Raw genomic sequence first — 17,092 nt, forward strand, 5'->3', positions numbered from 1 at the left:
GAATGTGTATGATAAACTAAGAGCATTGAATTTTGTTTGCTCTGATCCCATTATTATTATTTGAATCAAGTATTTAGAGGATTATTTTTCTTAACCTGGCTTTCTAAGTCCAATGCAACGAATATACTGTATAGTCTCTCTCTCTCTCTCTCTCTCTCTCTCTCTCTCTCTCTCTCTCTCTCTCTCTCTCTCTCTCTCTCTCTCTCTCTTTAGAGGATGGTCTTTGAATGCCTGATACACATTAATTTAATTTTGTCATTTTTTTTCTAGGCTACATTTCTTACACCCTTTGTTAAAAGTGCCTTGTCCCCAGAAGGATGTTCGTCATATCTTTTACCTCGCATAATGGGTCCTGGAAAGGCTGCAGAAATGCTACTTTTCAACAAAAAGGTTAGAGTTACTGAGTATTCAGTGCCAAGTTTGTTTGCTCCTATTACTGTATTGTTTACCATAATTAGTTGGATAGATTTTCATCATCATTTTGGTCCAAATTTTGTAGGCAATTCTTTGTATGAAGTCTGAATCCATCAGTGTACCTAAGAAGAAATTAGTGTCAAGGTATATGTCATGCTATAAGTATAGACAGTTGTGGTACAACGTAGACTTGATGGTCTTTTATAATTGGAAATTTTAGCATATTCTGTGTAAAGCTTAGATAGGTAATTAAGTAATCATATTGGGAAAAGACTGGTGTTAGTGTACTGTAAAAACTAATAAAGTTTGCAGCTGTCTAGCTCAAGGTAGTGACAATCCTCATTTCCAGATGTGAAGGAAGATACAGGGTGACATGTTATATTGGGGTATCTCATTAATCCTACCTTTGTGGATGGGATTCATAACTCTGAGGTAGAATAAATGTGTGTGCTGCCTGCTGCCTTGGGGTTAATAGTGGTACAGTGAGTAATGTCATCTTAGATGTAATTATATGATACATTTCTTTACTGTATTATAATATTTTAGTGCTTGCTGAACAAATAATTACACTGGTATTGAACTTTGTTCCATATAGTGACAGTAAAATACTATACGCATGCATATACCAGAGTTGCTCAAAAAGTGTGTGTGGCTTCATATATACACAGAGAAACAAAAAGGAGTCTATAAAGGCACACAAAGAAGTCTTTACTGGAGTCGGTATATTGTAGTTACATTAGCACTGATTGTTGCTCCTTTTCACATGGTCACTCTCAAAAGGCATATGGACAGCATGAGGCTTTTCCTTGTATTTAGATTATGTAAAATTAAATATAAAGCAGAATTTCATTGAGAATTTCATCTAGTTATTTCAACATTATTAATCTGTAATTGTGTTTGTTATGCTACCATTTAATGTCCAATTTTTTTTCACTGTAATTATGTATAGCTCATAGTTTTGTACAATTTGATTGATGTCATTCATCCAATCCAGGTGTGAGATAATGTCATGAATGATAAGTTTTCATTAAAAAATGGAAATGATAGTTTATTACTAAGTGATTTTTAGTTTGCTAGATTATAAATTTATCGAGAAAGAAAGAATAAATTTGCATATCTCTTCCGAGATGTTGCATTTTGTGAACTATAGTTTACAAAACTTGTTTTGTTTCTATAATTTTCTTTCCTGTAAGTTTTTAAATGATTGGTTGAGGTATTTTAAATTTCTGTAATTATAAAATATATTGTGTATGAATGTGGGGACTTGACTACCAGTGTTTACATAATGTAGTCAGCCAATGATACTGAATGGTGTAACACTTGGCTTAGATTGCTGCATTTGACAATCCACCACTGCTTTAAATATGTGCAAGCATCAGCTTGGATTAAGGAAAGGATGTGTGATGAGCAACCTCATTCTTATCAATGCTAAGAAACCTAAATGCTGTACCATTCTTGTGTCACCGTATCCAAGATGAAAAAAGTGCATGATAGTGCAAGTTAGTTGAAATATAAATAATTTGGTGATAACCTTGCAGTAGACTTCTTCATTATATGTACAATATATTTTCTTTCCAGATTACTGCTGCAGATGCAAAGAACTATGGTTTGGTAACGGAAGTTTATCCTCATGAAAACCTTCATGAGGTGTGGCCAATGATTCGTGAATGGACAAAACTTCCTCCAAATAGCTTGCATAATGCTAAGGCACTTATAAGTAGCCACAAAAGGGACTTTCTGAAAAAGGTAAATTGTTTCATAATACATTTATATGAAGAGTTTTATTCCTGAAAAGGACTTATGCAAAATATAAAAACTTGGAGGTGCCATGAACTTAGTACCTGAAATATATTATGTCTCCAGTTTCAGTTCCTAAGTCATCTAGAAGCCCCTCAACTTCCTGATACTGTATTGTAATTTATGGATATTGTTATGGTCAGATTATGAATTGATTTTTTATCTGTTGATGAAAATCAGTAATGTGCTAAGCTTTGAAAAAAATTCCCAATCTGTGTATATAATGCATTTTTATCATGCATATTTATTTTATTAATATGAACCATCCTGGCATTAATATGGCTCTGTATTTTCTTGTACGGGGAAAATTTTGTTCCTTACGATACCCTTAATGGCTCCTTTTTGGAAGGCTTTTAGCAGCATCAAGTAGGTTTTCGCTATACATTTATCATAAAGAATCACGGTTCACTTATGAAATTTGCTAGGCTATAAGCCTATAGTAGCTGCAGGGCCATAGTCTAATTAAATTTTAGTTCATTTGATTTTTAACTCCCTTATCTACAAATAGGTGGTTATGATTTAATAATCAATTTGGTATCAATTAAAGTAATTTAAGTTACTGTATTGCCCATATGATACACCAAGGGAATTTGGACAATGAACTTCCAAAAACAGTTCCCGTGCACACTCCACGTAGTAATTGCTTATACTAAAAGTATTCCCTTGCTATATTGCGGCTCATGTTTTGCGGCCTCAGTGCATTGCGGGTTTTTATACTGTATATACGTATGGTTTTAATTTTGCAAATTTTCTGCTAAATTACGTAAACCCGTGATACGAAAAAAGTGTAAGTTCCAAAAGAAACTGCAATTTATGACATACCAATTTGTTTGTACTCACTTGAGATCTTATACGGCACTTATTGGTTGACAGGCAGGAGTCAACCAATGAGAGCATAGAGATTTGTATCCTAGGAGCTGATTGGCCGTGGAGCACTGCTCGCAGTATCTTGACTCGCAGCTTCTCCCAAATGCGCATCAGTTGTGTTAACGTCGCATTACAGTATGAATATTAGGGGATGTTCATATAGATATAGTTTTTCATCTAAAATATTTAATTGTACAGTATATGTGCTTGTGATATGCCACCAATATTCCAAAAGATGCTGGCAAATTTTCCAAATTTTTACTGTCCTTTGTAAAATGTTTTATTGAAAGTAATTATGGGCTTTGTTATTCTTAGAGAAGCTTTACATGTGAGCACTTTTCCCCCTCTCATTATAAGATGATAAAGCTGCTGTTAATGGTTGTTGAAGGTAAACATATTTTAAGACCTTAAACCCCCATCTGATCTTAAGTTCAGGCCTTATAATCAGCATATTTGTCAGCTTTGCCCTTTCTAGATATCTGAAAATTGTACGATAAATTTTATAATTAATTCTTCTCATTGTGCTATTTCTCTGCTCTTCGCTAATCTTCCATTGTCATTTTACTGTACTTTCCAAGATTTTATTTCATATTTTTAGTTTATAATTTTTTCATTGTTAGAGAATAAAGTATATTTTTCACAAAGTAGGGGAAAAAATGCATTCCCCTCAATTATGTTTTTTGTAGCTTATCTATTATTTTATAAAACAAAACTCCTACCTCTATTTACAGGTTAATCAAAAAGAATGTGATCAGTTGGCTCTAACACTATCAGGAGGAGAGTTTATCACTAGTGTAATGGAGTTTCTTAATAAGAAATCAAAACTCTGATGGCCTGGAACTGTTAAGCTCGTAAGTTTAGATTCTAATTCACTTGAAGTTCATATTCATGGTTATTATGTTTACTTATTTTTCATTCTTATTATGCCTTGCTTCATGACCTTCGAAGTCAGGATGCCAGAGAACTCCAAATCAATCAATTACACCTTGCTTTGTTTTGTATTTTATTGTAGAAAGGTCTACCGAGTGGAAAATGGTATTCCTATTGTATACCATGCCTGGATATCAGAATAAAAAATGGTAAAATAATTGAAGAAAGAATGTTCTCCTGAATGGTATACAGTATTCTGTTGTTAAAATCTTGGATTCCGTTTAGCGCCCAGATTCGTTGACATCTAGGAAAGAACTGTATGGGGAAATAAAGGTCAAGTTATATAATATTGTAGTACTGTACATTTACATCTAACTGCCACAGGTTTCTAAACATTCTCTTGAATGTGGAATGATCCCATTTTTCTTGGTGGTGGATTTTGGACCATAACTTTTCTATGCGGGGTAGTATGTTGAGTAACCTTCAGATTTCAATCCAGATGTTTCCTTTCTCTTAGAACAAAGGTCGGGTAACTTATTTTGGGTGTTACCCCAAAATAATTTCTAATAAAATGAATTTACCCCGGACTTTGAAGTACTCTGAGGGACAAACCAATGTACTTATAGAAGTAGTGCATAATAAACACAAAAAATATTCATATTGGAATAATGTTTAATTGTTTATTTCATCTATCATTAGGAAGTAAAAGTCTTTCTTTTAGCATTACCTGGCCCACAAGCAAAATTATTGACTATCATGTATTTCAAATTCATATAAAAGCAAAATAGGAAAACTTAATTTAATCCACTATTTATGGGGAAATGTTTATTATTTCTGGCATAAGAATGGCACACAAATAAAACTAATGGAAAATTATTGAAAACTTGAATATTTTATTAATAGCTCCCTCTGGCTTTGGAAAAAATATACAGTTTCATTTTTTATACAACAGTCTCAGTATCAGAGATTTTTTTGTCTGCTACTTGGATGCTGTCTTCAGGATCCAACCAGGGCCTGTTATTTTGTTTTTAGATTTACAAGGGTAGACAAACCTTGTCTGCAAAGGTAGGTTGTTGCAAAAGGTAGGAGCATTTTCTTTGCTTCCAATTGTGCAGTTTTATAAGCCTTTATGTCTAAAAACTTGAGAGGTCATCCTTGGTCTCAAATATCGTGCTAGTTTCACTGTTGGAACAAAGTTCAATTACATTTTCTGCTACCCTTCAGGGTGTACAGTATAAGGCAAAGCAGTCAGTTCACATTTGACAGTATGGGAATCAAGCTCTGAAAAGTAGTCGCAGAATCTATTCTTAAGTTTCGGCTGGTGCCTTGTAACCAACTCCTTCATATCGCTAAGAATGCAGTCTTAACTCTTTAAAAAACTGACAGATTTGTAAAGACCGCAGTCCTAATAGCATTTACTTTTGGGTTCCAATATTGAAGCTTTGATACAAATTCTGAATTTTTTCCTTTGCTAAGATGAGATAGATTTTCTTTCCTTGCAATACCTTATTCAGCGCATTTACATGTCCAAAATTTTGGCAATTATACAAGAGCTAGCCAAATTGGTTTTCTGAACTTGTGTGCAAGTTTGTGTTTCTGATCAATTAGGAGCTTTATAAATTTGGCTTTAGGAACCCACACTCAATTTTTTTTAACTACGATACAAAACACATACTAGTAGAGTACTAGACTTAGTAAACAAGTTGAATATATTACATATAGATTATAAACTAATATAATAATATATAGAGGAATTGCTAACCATTGATATCAAATAATATCATAACTGATATTTCTCTATTTTTGTGGTTTTGAAGTTTCTGGGCTATTTAATGTATTCTATATCCAATTTTCATATTTGTTCACCCATTACCCCCCAAATTTCCTAAATCATCCCATTACGGATAATTTACCCTTTCCCCAACCACTGTCTTAGAGGCCCTTAGGTCATCAAAATATCACTTAGTTAAACAAGTTAATATTTCTAAGCAATCATAAAAATAGAATCCTCCTCCTCTTGTCAGTACAAGGCTAATTTCCATATATGTACTATACAGTGAACCCTCGCTACTTCGCGGTTCGACCATCACGAATTCACCACTTCACGGATTTTTTTCATAACCCATATATATATACATATTGGTAATAACAAAATCAACATACTGTACTGAATAATCAATATAATCGATGCAAAAACTAATCTATACACAGATGTGTACAGTAAATGCGTTTGTTTCTTCATTATGATCAGAGAAACGTAAACAAAACATTGGTTGCCATTTTTTATCGTGCTTTTTGGCGTGTTTAGGAAACGCATGATATAAAATCGCCTTTAATATTTGTGCCTGTTTTAGTTTAGGGTACTGTAGTACATGCATTAAGTGTTCTGTACATTAAAGGGTAGTTTGTTAACAGTACTACGTACAAGGGAAGGTTTTAAAAGTCTGAATATATATGTTAAATAAATAGGTAAATATGGTGTCACTACTTCGCGGATTTTCACCTATCGCGGCCGGGTCTGGAACCTATCTACCGCGATAAACGAGGGTTCACTGTATTTTGTTTTGATATGAACAAGTTATAAATTTATTGAAAATATAAGGCTTAGACAATCCCTATCTTTTGAGGTTGCTAATATTGATAAAATGCCAAACCTTGACAGTCCAACAGTGTATAAAGATTAGAATTGGATCATGTCCATATGTCCATACAGTGTAAATTTTTTTTTTACACTGAGAGTAATGTAATAGAATTAGAAATTCAACATAATGTTTTAAAATTTATAAACTGTATAATCTTGTACCATATGGAATGAAGTGTAATTTTTCCCAAGTTTAGTTTCTGCTTTACAAAATAAGCAGCAATAAAATAATTCCGTACACAACAAATATGTGAGCTAAAACTCTTATAAATCCAGAAAATTTGACTTGGTGTTATGATGGGGCAGAGGAAATGGCTGGAAATGGCAGAGTAGATGTGATTGTTAGTGACAGCAGGTATCAGAAGTTGGGTACTGGCTTCTTTAACATTTTGAAGTGTTGAATCATGTTGGGAGCATGGCTCTCTTTTCATTGTAAATGATGAAATAGCAAATGATAGTATTAGGAACATGAGCCATCTTTGGGTTTAGCAAGAAATTGTTCATTACATTATAAAAAACAAGGCAATGGAAGTAATGCAACACAATCCATCCAGGATGACATACCTAAGGTGTTAAGGAAACATGAAATCAGAAACCTCATTGTTCTCGGGCAGTCATAAGTTTATTTGGATATAGGCTAATAATGTGGAAATAATTCCAAGGTTACATTAGAGAGGCATATCAAAATAATGAACAGCCTCGGCCAAAGGAGACGAAGTCATTCCTTCAGGGTGGTTACAACAATCTAGTTGGTGTCTTCAAGATTCATAGTAACTTGTTTTGTATTCTTGCAAATTTTTCAGGAAAAATTTCAACAGCAATCCTAGACTACTGCTCTGGAAAGTAGATGTTCAGATGCATGCTTGGGATGCTTTTGAACTTAGGCATCTCCTCCATTTAGTCAGATTGATCTAATTGTGGACTATTTTTGTCCTTCCTTAATGGGTAATGGTTATCTTGGGTTCTGAGAACTAAAGGGTTTCTAGTAGAGACAGCCAAAGCTTTCTCCAGGCTGTGTAAAGTTTACTAACTTCTATGAGGCTAAGTTGAACCAAATTTTTTTGGTGTAGAGAAAGGGGTATTATCCTCTCATTGCCAATACAATATTCCATCTCAGCCAAGTTTTTTATTCATGGGATATGAAAAGAAGTAAATTTTGATTCTCAGGGTCTTCCTTTGTATAGGTGTGTTTGAATTTAATGGATTAGATGTTGGTTCTTCTGTAGAGTTAAAACACTTGCAATGACAACAAGGAGGAGGAGAATCCGAGGAAAAAGATTTAAGCCCCAAAAGTGGTAGCTTTTACAATACAGTATTAGTTCTAATTAGTCTACTCGATCCCCCTTTCAAACCAAGTTCCTCTTGAATTTCACAATAAAGACCATATTTCTTTAGATTTTTGCAACTTAAAGATGGCTCATTAACATTCATTTAAAAGCAATGGGTCATCAAACAACATTCATTTAAAATTGCTTTTCTGGGCTCAACCTGTGTCGCTCCGTGAAATGCTCCTTAAAGCACCATTTCAAAGGTATAAATACTGCTAAATATACTCGAGATCGGTATTTTACCCGATTTTGGAGGACTAAGTTTTGTTAAAATGGTATAGTTTCCTCTCCAAGTCGGCAACTACCCAAAATTGGAAAGTTTTGCTATAGTGATACCTCGGTACTCGACCATAATCCGTTCGAGATCCGTGTTCGACCTCCGATTTGTTCGAGTACCGAATTTTTTTTCCCCATAAGAAATAATGGTATATATTCTATTCCGTTCCCAAGCACTCGAACAGGCCCAAAATATTAATAAAACGTGTACCTAAACAACAATAATTATCTAAATGTGTATGAAATTGGTCAGAAAATCCTATAAAACAATTTTAAACCATTTACTGTACTAAAATAAAACAATTTTAAACCATTTTCTGTACTGTAGTGAACATACCTTTGAGCAGCGGTTCGATGGCATACAGGGATGGATGTGGAGAGGATGGAAGGGGGAGGTTACTGCTTGGAAGGAGAGTCCCCTTCCATGATGTGGCGGGGTAGTTCTCCTTCAGGAGTTGTTTCTCTCTCCAATGAAAGGGTGGGCAGATCTATTTCAGGGGTTTCTTCTCTTCTTTGTCTCTTCTTTGGAGGAGAAACAGGCTTTGATGTAGCAGCTTTCTTTTCTTTTGTGAAAAACTGGTCTATTGTTAATTGTTTCTTCCTCCTCTGCAGTATTCTTCGAAAATGATGAATACCTGTTCTATTACGAATACCTGTTCTATTACGAAACTTTTCAAACCAACCCCTGCTCGCTTTAAATGTAAATGAATCACTTTCACTGGTACTCGGACTTTTCTTCACTAATTCTTCATAGATATGCAACGCTTTTTCACAAATGAACGCTTCACTAACACTTTCCCCGGCCAACTGTTTTTCTTTAATAAATATTAAAAGCAACTTTTCCATCTCCTCAATCACTTGTGGCCTTTGCTTAGTTACCGCCGTAACTCCCGTTGCAACATTCGCCTTCTTAATCATTTCTTTATGCTTTAAAAACGTAGAAATGGTCGACTTCGCCATTCCGTATTCTACCGCTAAATCGGACACTCGTACACCATTCTCATATTTCGCTATAATTTCCTTCTTCAACTCGATCGTTGTTCGCACTGTTTTCCTCTTCTCCTTCCCCTTAACACTCATTACTTTCTTGGGACTCATTATGAAAGCTAAAAAAGCAATTAAAAGCACTGAAAATCACTAAATCACAACGAATGCTGATCGCGCGTTGTCTGAGTGACGCTCTCGAGAGAACTGATGCTTCCCGAACAAGCGAGAGTGGCCGAGATGGCGCGATCATCACAAAGCCCATGCGGTCGTCACGTGTTCGGCTGGTCGAGTACCGAATTTTTGGTCGAGCACCGCAGCAAAAATTTCTCGAAAATTTTGGTCGAACTCCGAATTGTTCGAGTATAGAGTCGTTCGACTACCGAGGTATCACTTTTCTTTTACGCCGTGTTCCTTTTACTCCCATTTTCTCAATATGCTGATTTAGCCTATTCATTGAATTTCATTTTGTAACGTCTGCCATTATATGTTATTTTCGTTCGCGTGCTTCGCATCAGGTCTTCCTTTGTGTTTCGGAGGGTAGTACCCCCCCCTCCGATCACAGTGGTCACCTAATTTCGAGCCAGTCTCCTCCACCTGGGTGTCCTCTCCCCCTTTACGCCTCTCGCCACTCCCTACATAGGGGGGTAGGCTTAGGTCACATGCTTTTAGAGAATGGGAAGTCACCCGGGGTGGGGACTGGATCTTTCGCTCACTGCGTCATCACGAGTAGCGTATGCGCCTCGCCTAGTCCCCCCCCCTCCTTTCTTTCAAGTTATCCATCCATGTTATTATTCCTCCCGTCCCGCAGGGCCGTGATATTTTGTGAATCATATCTACTAATGGTAGTTATCCAACCACTGTTGGACAAACCTTCAGTTTTTTGCAAATTTTTCACCTTTAAAGACTGCTTAGCCATGGTTTTTCATAAATACTAAAGCTAGAATAATTTTCACCAGTTTTGTGTTCAATTCTAGGGGATCATTTAGATTTTGCATAACATTATTGCTAAAAAATGCCGTAATAAGTTTTTTAAAGTAAGTTCTAGTGCTGTTTTTTCTCTTGTGTTTCTTAGACCACTGCTTTCAAGGCTATATATATTTCTCATTTCTCCCTTTTCATTGTTGATAAACTTGTTAATTTATTCTAGCAGAGTAGGCTAGGCTAGTTGATTATAGAGCAAATTATGATGGTAATACCGCTCGGCTTTTGATTTTGCCTAATAAGTGTAGCTTTGGTTAGCCATGTTGAGAATTTGTCATGTAAGCTCAGAAACCAATAAGTTTTTGATTTAGAATACTTCAGGCTTAACCCTCCAGTTTCAAAGCCCAGCCTAACTCCTCAAGGGGTAGTTAGTGGTTCTAGTGTACCATTCAGTAAGGGTTCTGATGATACACGGCACCTCCCATGTTTGAGATCCTCTCGTAGAGCCTCAAATTTATGTTTTACACCAAAGAGTGCAGATTTAAGGGTAGTCCACCTCTTTTGTTCCTGGGTTGTTGCAGAAAGGGTTTCTTTTATGGGTAAATTTTATTTCTTTTGAATTGAAGTATAAACTCTGAGCAAAAGCTCCAAGCTGAGTATACCAGTAGTTATTCCAAGTCAAATCTAATCTGTTACCCCTCCAAAGGATTGGCCTCCTGCTTCTTCAAATAAGCACGTCTACAGTCATCATTGAACCATAACTTTCACTTGGTACATTACCACACGAGAAGGGGTACTCCTATCAATTATGAAAACTAGATTCTCATTTAAAGGAACAACAGGATCAACACTACTATAAAATTGTGACAAATTCAAGCCCAAAAGATCACTCAGAATGCCATTCCAGTCTGCTTGGGATTTCATATAAATCTTACATGAGCATAATACATCAGGGACAGGCTTCTCAGTCTTCACTACTAGTGAAATCAAGGCATGATCAGATGTCCCAACTGGAGAACCAACTTACTTGTTATAATGCCAAGGGAATCGGTATATACGAGGTCCAAGCAGTTACCAGATCTGTGAGTAGCTTCACTTATGATTTGCTCACAGCCTGATTCAGAGGCAATGTCCAAAGCTCTTAAGCCATGGCAATCAGTAGGAGAAACAGACATAATATACAAGTATACACAAACACTTCCATGGGAATCCTCAGTACAAAAAGAAAGGCAGAATCAAGTCATTTTAACAATATTCCATATAAGTTTCACAAAACTGAGACACGGGTATTTGATGTGCTCACCTTGTGAAACAGTTCCTGGGTGCAATGAGTGTGACTGTATTTTAACTATAAAACATATTTTTAGCGCTTGTAAAGCTTCTAAAAGAGAGTATTTAATGAAGTTTATTTATTCAACATTAATAATTACCAGTATTTTTTCTTCCCAATGTTAATCAGACCAGCTCTATAAGAATAGAGTTTGACTCGTTGGTCTGGTCAATCTCCTCTTAAATAAACACTTCAACAAAAATAATGACTGTCGAGTAAGAAACAAATTTTGGGAAGTCACTATATACATCCACCCACTTTTGATCTCATAAAAACTGAGTTAAACATATGCATCACCCTTAGTGAGAGGAAGAGCTGACTTATGTTGCCAATTATACTTTTTCTTCTAGCTAATTTTTTGCTCACTAGAAAACATGGCATTCCCACTTACGGCAGAAACCCTGTAACGCAACTTACTTTCTGAAGGCCATGTGTAAGCATTTCATCAGAAAATAGATTTCTTTGTCTGGTAAGAACCATTCTATATTTTTTGGTTAATCTGTGGGATTAGAATTACAAATCTTCCTCTGTCCAAAAATGCAATGTCATTTCTAGTCTAAAGTTTGGTCATAGAAACTCGCAAAGAATTGAATTAAAATCTTATAAAAGCCTTGGAGGTTGAGGTTCAGGACATTAGGAGTACACCTACATCTCTTAGTTTATGCAGAAATATATCTTTGGATAGAATTTTAGTGGCAGTTCACTTGCATACCAAATCTTTTCTTGCTAAACATTATTTGTTCCGTAACCGGAATACAAACCACGCTATTTACAAAGGGTTACCTTTTAGCGTAGCTGAAATGGCGAGCCATTAGAATTTAACGAGGGTGTATTACCCCCGCGCTAGTTAGCGGGGGGGTAGGGGAGTGGTAGCTAGCTACCCCTCCTCCCCCTCACACACAGGTGAATACACACTTTCACTTTTGGCTCGGACTGTGACAGACGTCTCTGTCTTGGTCCTCTCGTGGCAGCCATTGTTTGTTTGTTTTGTCTTTACTTAATCGCTTACTTTTCATTTACTCAATATATATGTAAACATGTTTTCATGTTTGTATATATATTTGAGCATAGAAATAAGTAAGTTTCCTTTTCAGATTTGTGTGTGTAGTGTACGATATCTACGTGGAGGCCTCGGCAGTTAGGCCACCACGGCGTAATTTTATGGGTGGCGATCGAGTTTGACTTATGTCTTTCTCTCTCTCTCTTGAGGTCGTTCACCCTTTTACTACGTGTTACTACGCCCTTGGAGCCTAGCTTCCTTTCCGTGTGGGGGGTTGCTACGCCGTACGTTTGTCTCAATTAGTTATGAATCTAATTGTAGTTGTTTTTTGTTTTTCAGCTTATAGAACGATTCCTTTCGGGGTTTTCGTTCTTTCTTTAGTGTTCATTCATTTTTAAATTACATAATTACATAGTTACATAATTATAATTGTTATAATTCTGTTTTGGTTACAGCTCTCCCTCCGCGAGTGTAAGTGGTTGTGAGGGCACGTGCCTGTTGTGTAATTCTTGTTCCTTTCCCTCGGGATTCCTCTTCGGAGCCTTCCCGGGGGAATGAATGTGTACTAATATTATTTTTTTTATTTTTTTTACAGTTACCGATCTAGTTCGTTTCTGTAATATAGCAACGGTGTGAGCTGTCTGGTTGAGTCCTGGGGATTCGGCTGTTGCTGCCTCCCCCCTTGTATTTTCGTCAGGGGCGTGTCTCCTTCTACTGGTAGTACTCCCATGACGACGGACAGCTCTCCAGTTCATTTTAGAACTCTCAGGAGGCTTGCCTCCTTGGGCGGGTAACTTTCCTTCCGAGGGAAGTTTTTCCTGTCCAGGCTTGAGTTTTTCCCCTTTTGGGGGGTTCTTCTCTTGCCTTTTTTTCGTGCGACTATGCTCTTGGTGCTGAGCGGTCGCACCTGCAGTTTCGCTCAAGGGGCTGGGCAACTGCAGGAGCTCCTCTTCGGAGGATTGCTCCTTTTAGGTCACTGGCTGACCAGTCTCTTCCACGAAGTGTTTCTCTTTCGTTCGCGAGAGAGTACACTCATAGAGACTCCTCTTCGGAGGTTTCTTCTGTTGCTGTTGCTGTTGCTGTTGGCCTCCCTCGCCGTAAGGCCCACCGTCCGCCTCGTCGTAAGGGCCTCTCATCTCCCTATAAGGGTGCTTGAGGCGCCTTTTTGGATCTCCGTTTGCAGCCTACAACTCCTTTTTCTCGATCTTCCGCCTTGGTGCAGATGGACAGCAGTCTGATCTCGTCTTCCGACGGGCAACGGTCTTCCCGACGGACAACGGTCTTCCCGACGGACAGCGGTCTTCCGACGGACATCAGTCCCCCGGCGGACAACGATCCCTTCGGGGCAAAGGGTTGCCCTCACGGGGGTTCTTCCCTTGCGTGTCAGGGTTTCCCTGCGCGCCCTTCTGCTGTGTTCTCTCCTGCTCCTGCTCAGTGTGAGCACACAGGCGCTCTTCTGCTCATCAGCGCTCTCCTGTTCGTCAGCGCTTTCAAGATGGTCATCCCTGCGGTTCCTGTTACGCGCCCTGTGCGCCCACGTTCGCCCTCGCAATCTAGAACTTCGGTTCAGGTCGGGGTCAAGGACTCCTCTTCTTTGCGCAGGCTTCCACGCGTAGCCTTCTGCTCGTCAGCGATCATCAGCTCGCCAGCGATCATCAGCTCGCCAGCGATCATCAGCTCGCCAGCGATCATCAGCTCGCCAGCGATCTCCGGATCGCCCACGTGTGTTACAGCCGGCACGCCAACGTTCTCCAACACTTCTGAAGGAACATGGTTTGCCAGCTAATAGCTCACCTGCGCATGCTGATCGCCATCGGGCGACCCTCAACTGCGGATGCTGATCGCCATCGCGCGACCCTCAACTGCGGATGCTGATCGCCATCGCGCGACCCTCAACTGCGGATGCTGATCGCCATCGCGCGACCCTCAACTGCGGATGCTGATCGCCATCGCGCGACCCTCAACTGCGGATGCTGATCGCCATCGCGCGACCCTCAACTGCGGATGCTGATCGCCATCGCGCGACCCTCAACTGCGGATGCTGATCGCCATCGCGCGACCCTCAACTGCGGATGCTGATCGCCATCGCGCGACCCTCAACTGCGGATGCTGATCGCCATCGCGCGACCGCACACCTGCGGATGCTGATCACCATCGCTCGACCCTGCGCATGCTGATCACCATCGCGCGACCCTCAACTGCGTATGCTGTTCGTCATCGCGCGATCGCCCACCTGCAGATGCTGTTCGCCATCGCGCGACCGCCGACCTGCGCATGCTGATCGCCATCGCGCGACCCTGGCATGCTGATCACCATCGCGCGACCCTGGCATGCTGATCACCATCGCGCGACCCTGCGCATACTGATCACCATCGCGCGACCCAGCGCATGCTGATCACTGCTTGCGATCGCTCACCTTCGCATACTGCTCGCCAACGCACGATCGCTCACCTGCGCATACTGCTCGACCATCGCGTCGGCATAACAGAACGCGCCATCGCCAACCTGCGTGATAGCGCTCACCAGCTCACCACCGATCGCTTGTTGATCCATATCGCCAGCGGTCCTCCTCGCCCACGCGGCAGCGCGTTTCCTCGCCATCGCGCTAACGCTTGCGTTCGCCGCCTCGGACTCGCTCTCATCCACCTGCCCACCCTCACGACCGCTCGCCCGCGCGACCGCTCGCCCGCGCAACCGCGCGACCACTCGCCTGCGCGCCCACACGCCCACGTGCCTGCACGTCTACGCTCATGCTCTCCAATGTTCGCCCACGCGCGAACCGACGGTTTTTCCATCGCGCGGACGGATGGTGTTCTGTCGCGCGAACCTACAGTGTTTCTTCGCACAAATGTCGGCTTATTTCTTGCAGTATCCATTGCTCGTCTATGGGTTATCGCTTGCCGACCACCAGGAATTTCCGTCGCGCGAGCTCCAGGGCAATTGCGACCACGATTCCCAATGGGGTTTTCGCAGCATGACCAGCCTGGCGAGTTCTTCTGGAGCGTATTTCCAGAACACGGTCTCACCCCGTAAACACAGAGCATGGCACTTGCAAGAATAGGAGAAACTTAAGGGAGATCTGAGCAACACTCCTCTATTCCTGAACCTGGGTTAGCCCTTCCCCGTCATTCCCTGGAAGGATTTTTGGCAGGGGGGCTTTCCGTTCGAGATTTCTCCATCGGACAAGGGGTGACTGCTTACCTCTTCCTCTGGGAGCTTACCAGGTTCTTTCCCTCCTCGGTTACGGCCCGAGGTTTGGTTCAAGGAAGCTACAGGAAGATCAAGGGTACTTTCCTCCTCTCGAGCTCAGGCACCTTGGCCTTTCGTCGTTAAGTATCTAACTTGCGGACAAGCTCGATGTTGTACCATCTGGACGCACTGACTGAGGGCTTCCTTCGGGTGTCTCATCTGTGGAGGTCGACGACCTCAGACACCCTTCCATCCTTGAGAAGAGTTTGTTTGTGCCCAAGGACAGAGACTTAGACAGCTGCTGTGCGGAGTAAATCGACTTCCGGTTTCACTCCTCCAAGGCGCTTTCTTCCAGACTCTGCAGGGCTCCAGCGCCCTTTTCTTTCAACCACGTCGGCCTAAGTTATCGGCTACGACAACTGGGACAAGGTGTCCAATTGCAGTTTCCTCCTGTCAGGAACAGATGGCATGGGAGACTCCCCCGGGGGGGCATAGTCCTAAAAGGAGTTCACGAACTCTAGGATTGCAGGTTTTTCGCTGGGAGGATGCTTAAGGTTACTCATCCGAATGACAGCTTCCCGATGCCCATTCCCGCACAATCTCTGTGATTAGCCAAGGATATCGCGCCTGCCGTCTCTGTCGGCGAATTCAGTGTCTCTGAACCTCTATGCCATAGCGTCAGCAGAGTTGCCCGGTTGGGCAGAATGATCCATACCTTAGGCGAAGGTCTTCCTTAGGATCATCGACGGCTTCACCCCCGGCCCCCTCAGTCGATCCTTTCTTGTAAGGAAGGATCTGAGAGGGGATGTCCATAGTCGACCTCTCAGCCCTGATCAAGTTTGTCGAACAAACTTCGGCCAGCGTAGACCAGCAGAATCGATCAGACTGGTAACGAGGCGACAGGACTCCTTAAACCCTGGATCGGAAGGACGGGTACTTTCAGTTTCCATTCCATCCATCTTCCAGGGTGCTCGTCGAATTCAGCCTAGACTGCAAGTATTCCTGCTTATGATGCAGTGTGGCTATCCCGCCGTGGCATAGCAGGTTTGTTTCCCCAGAGAACTCTCCCTGCCTTCCTCTTGGCCGCTCAGGTGCAGGCTTCCGCCTCCTCTGCTGTTTGGAGGGCTGGTCAACTCCGGTAGGCTCGGGTTTCGACCTTCTTCAGCGCCGGGACAAGCTTCCGGATGCTTACCATGAGTGTGGGCTCATGGTATTTTGCTTGGAGCCTTCTCTTCCTCTGCCTCAACATCTGGAGTATCTGGCCATGATATTGAGTCAATGGCCTTACCACGTTGGAAACCCCGCTTCTCGTCCGTCCAGCGAGGTTAAGCAACGTCGGTACTTGGATGGGTGACCACCTGGGGACGCCAGATTCTGTTACCACATCCTCCGAGCCTTCCTTTCGGTTGACTGTGGCAAGACTGAGGAGAGTCGCAGTACCTGTTCTCAGTCAAGCAGAGCTTTCAGCCCTA

General features: G+C 41.0%; 1 protein-coding gene across 7 annotated transcripts in view; it reads left to right on the top strand.

Annotated features, from left to right (window-relative positions):
• Positions 1 to 17,092, top strand: part of LOC137615350 (enoyl-CoA delta isomerase 2-like) — a 134,994-nt gene that overhangs the window by 59,718 nt on the left and 58,184 nt on the right. For 4 of the 7 annotated variants that reach the window (XM_068345163.1, XM_068345160.1, XM_068345161.1 and 1 more), the window contains exons 7-9: positions 271 to 390; positions 1,993 to 2,160; positions 3,810 to 3,929. In XM_068345163.1, the coding sequence (XP_068201264.1) occupies positions 271 to 390; positions 1,993 to 2,160; positions 3,810 to 3,908 (387 nt within the window). In that variant the 3' untranslated portion in view covers positions 3,909 to 3,929. Of the gene's footprint in view, positions 1 to 270; positions 391 to 1,992; positions 2,161 to 3,809; positions 4,831 to 17,092 lie in introns of those variants that run through there. The other 3 variants (XM_068345165.1, XM_068345159.1, XM_068345164.1) reach the window with 1 other exon arrangement.

This window comes from Palaemon carinicauda, chromosome 21 (genome assembly GCF_036898095.1).
Source record: "Palaemon carinicauda isolate YSFRI2023 chromosome 21, ASM3689809v2, whole genome shotgun sequence".
NCBI lineage: Eukaryota > Metazoa > Arthropoda > Malacostraca > Decapoda > Palaemonidae > Palaemon > Palaemon carinicauda.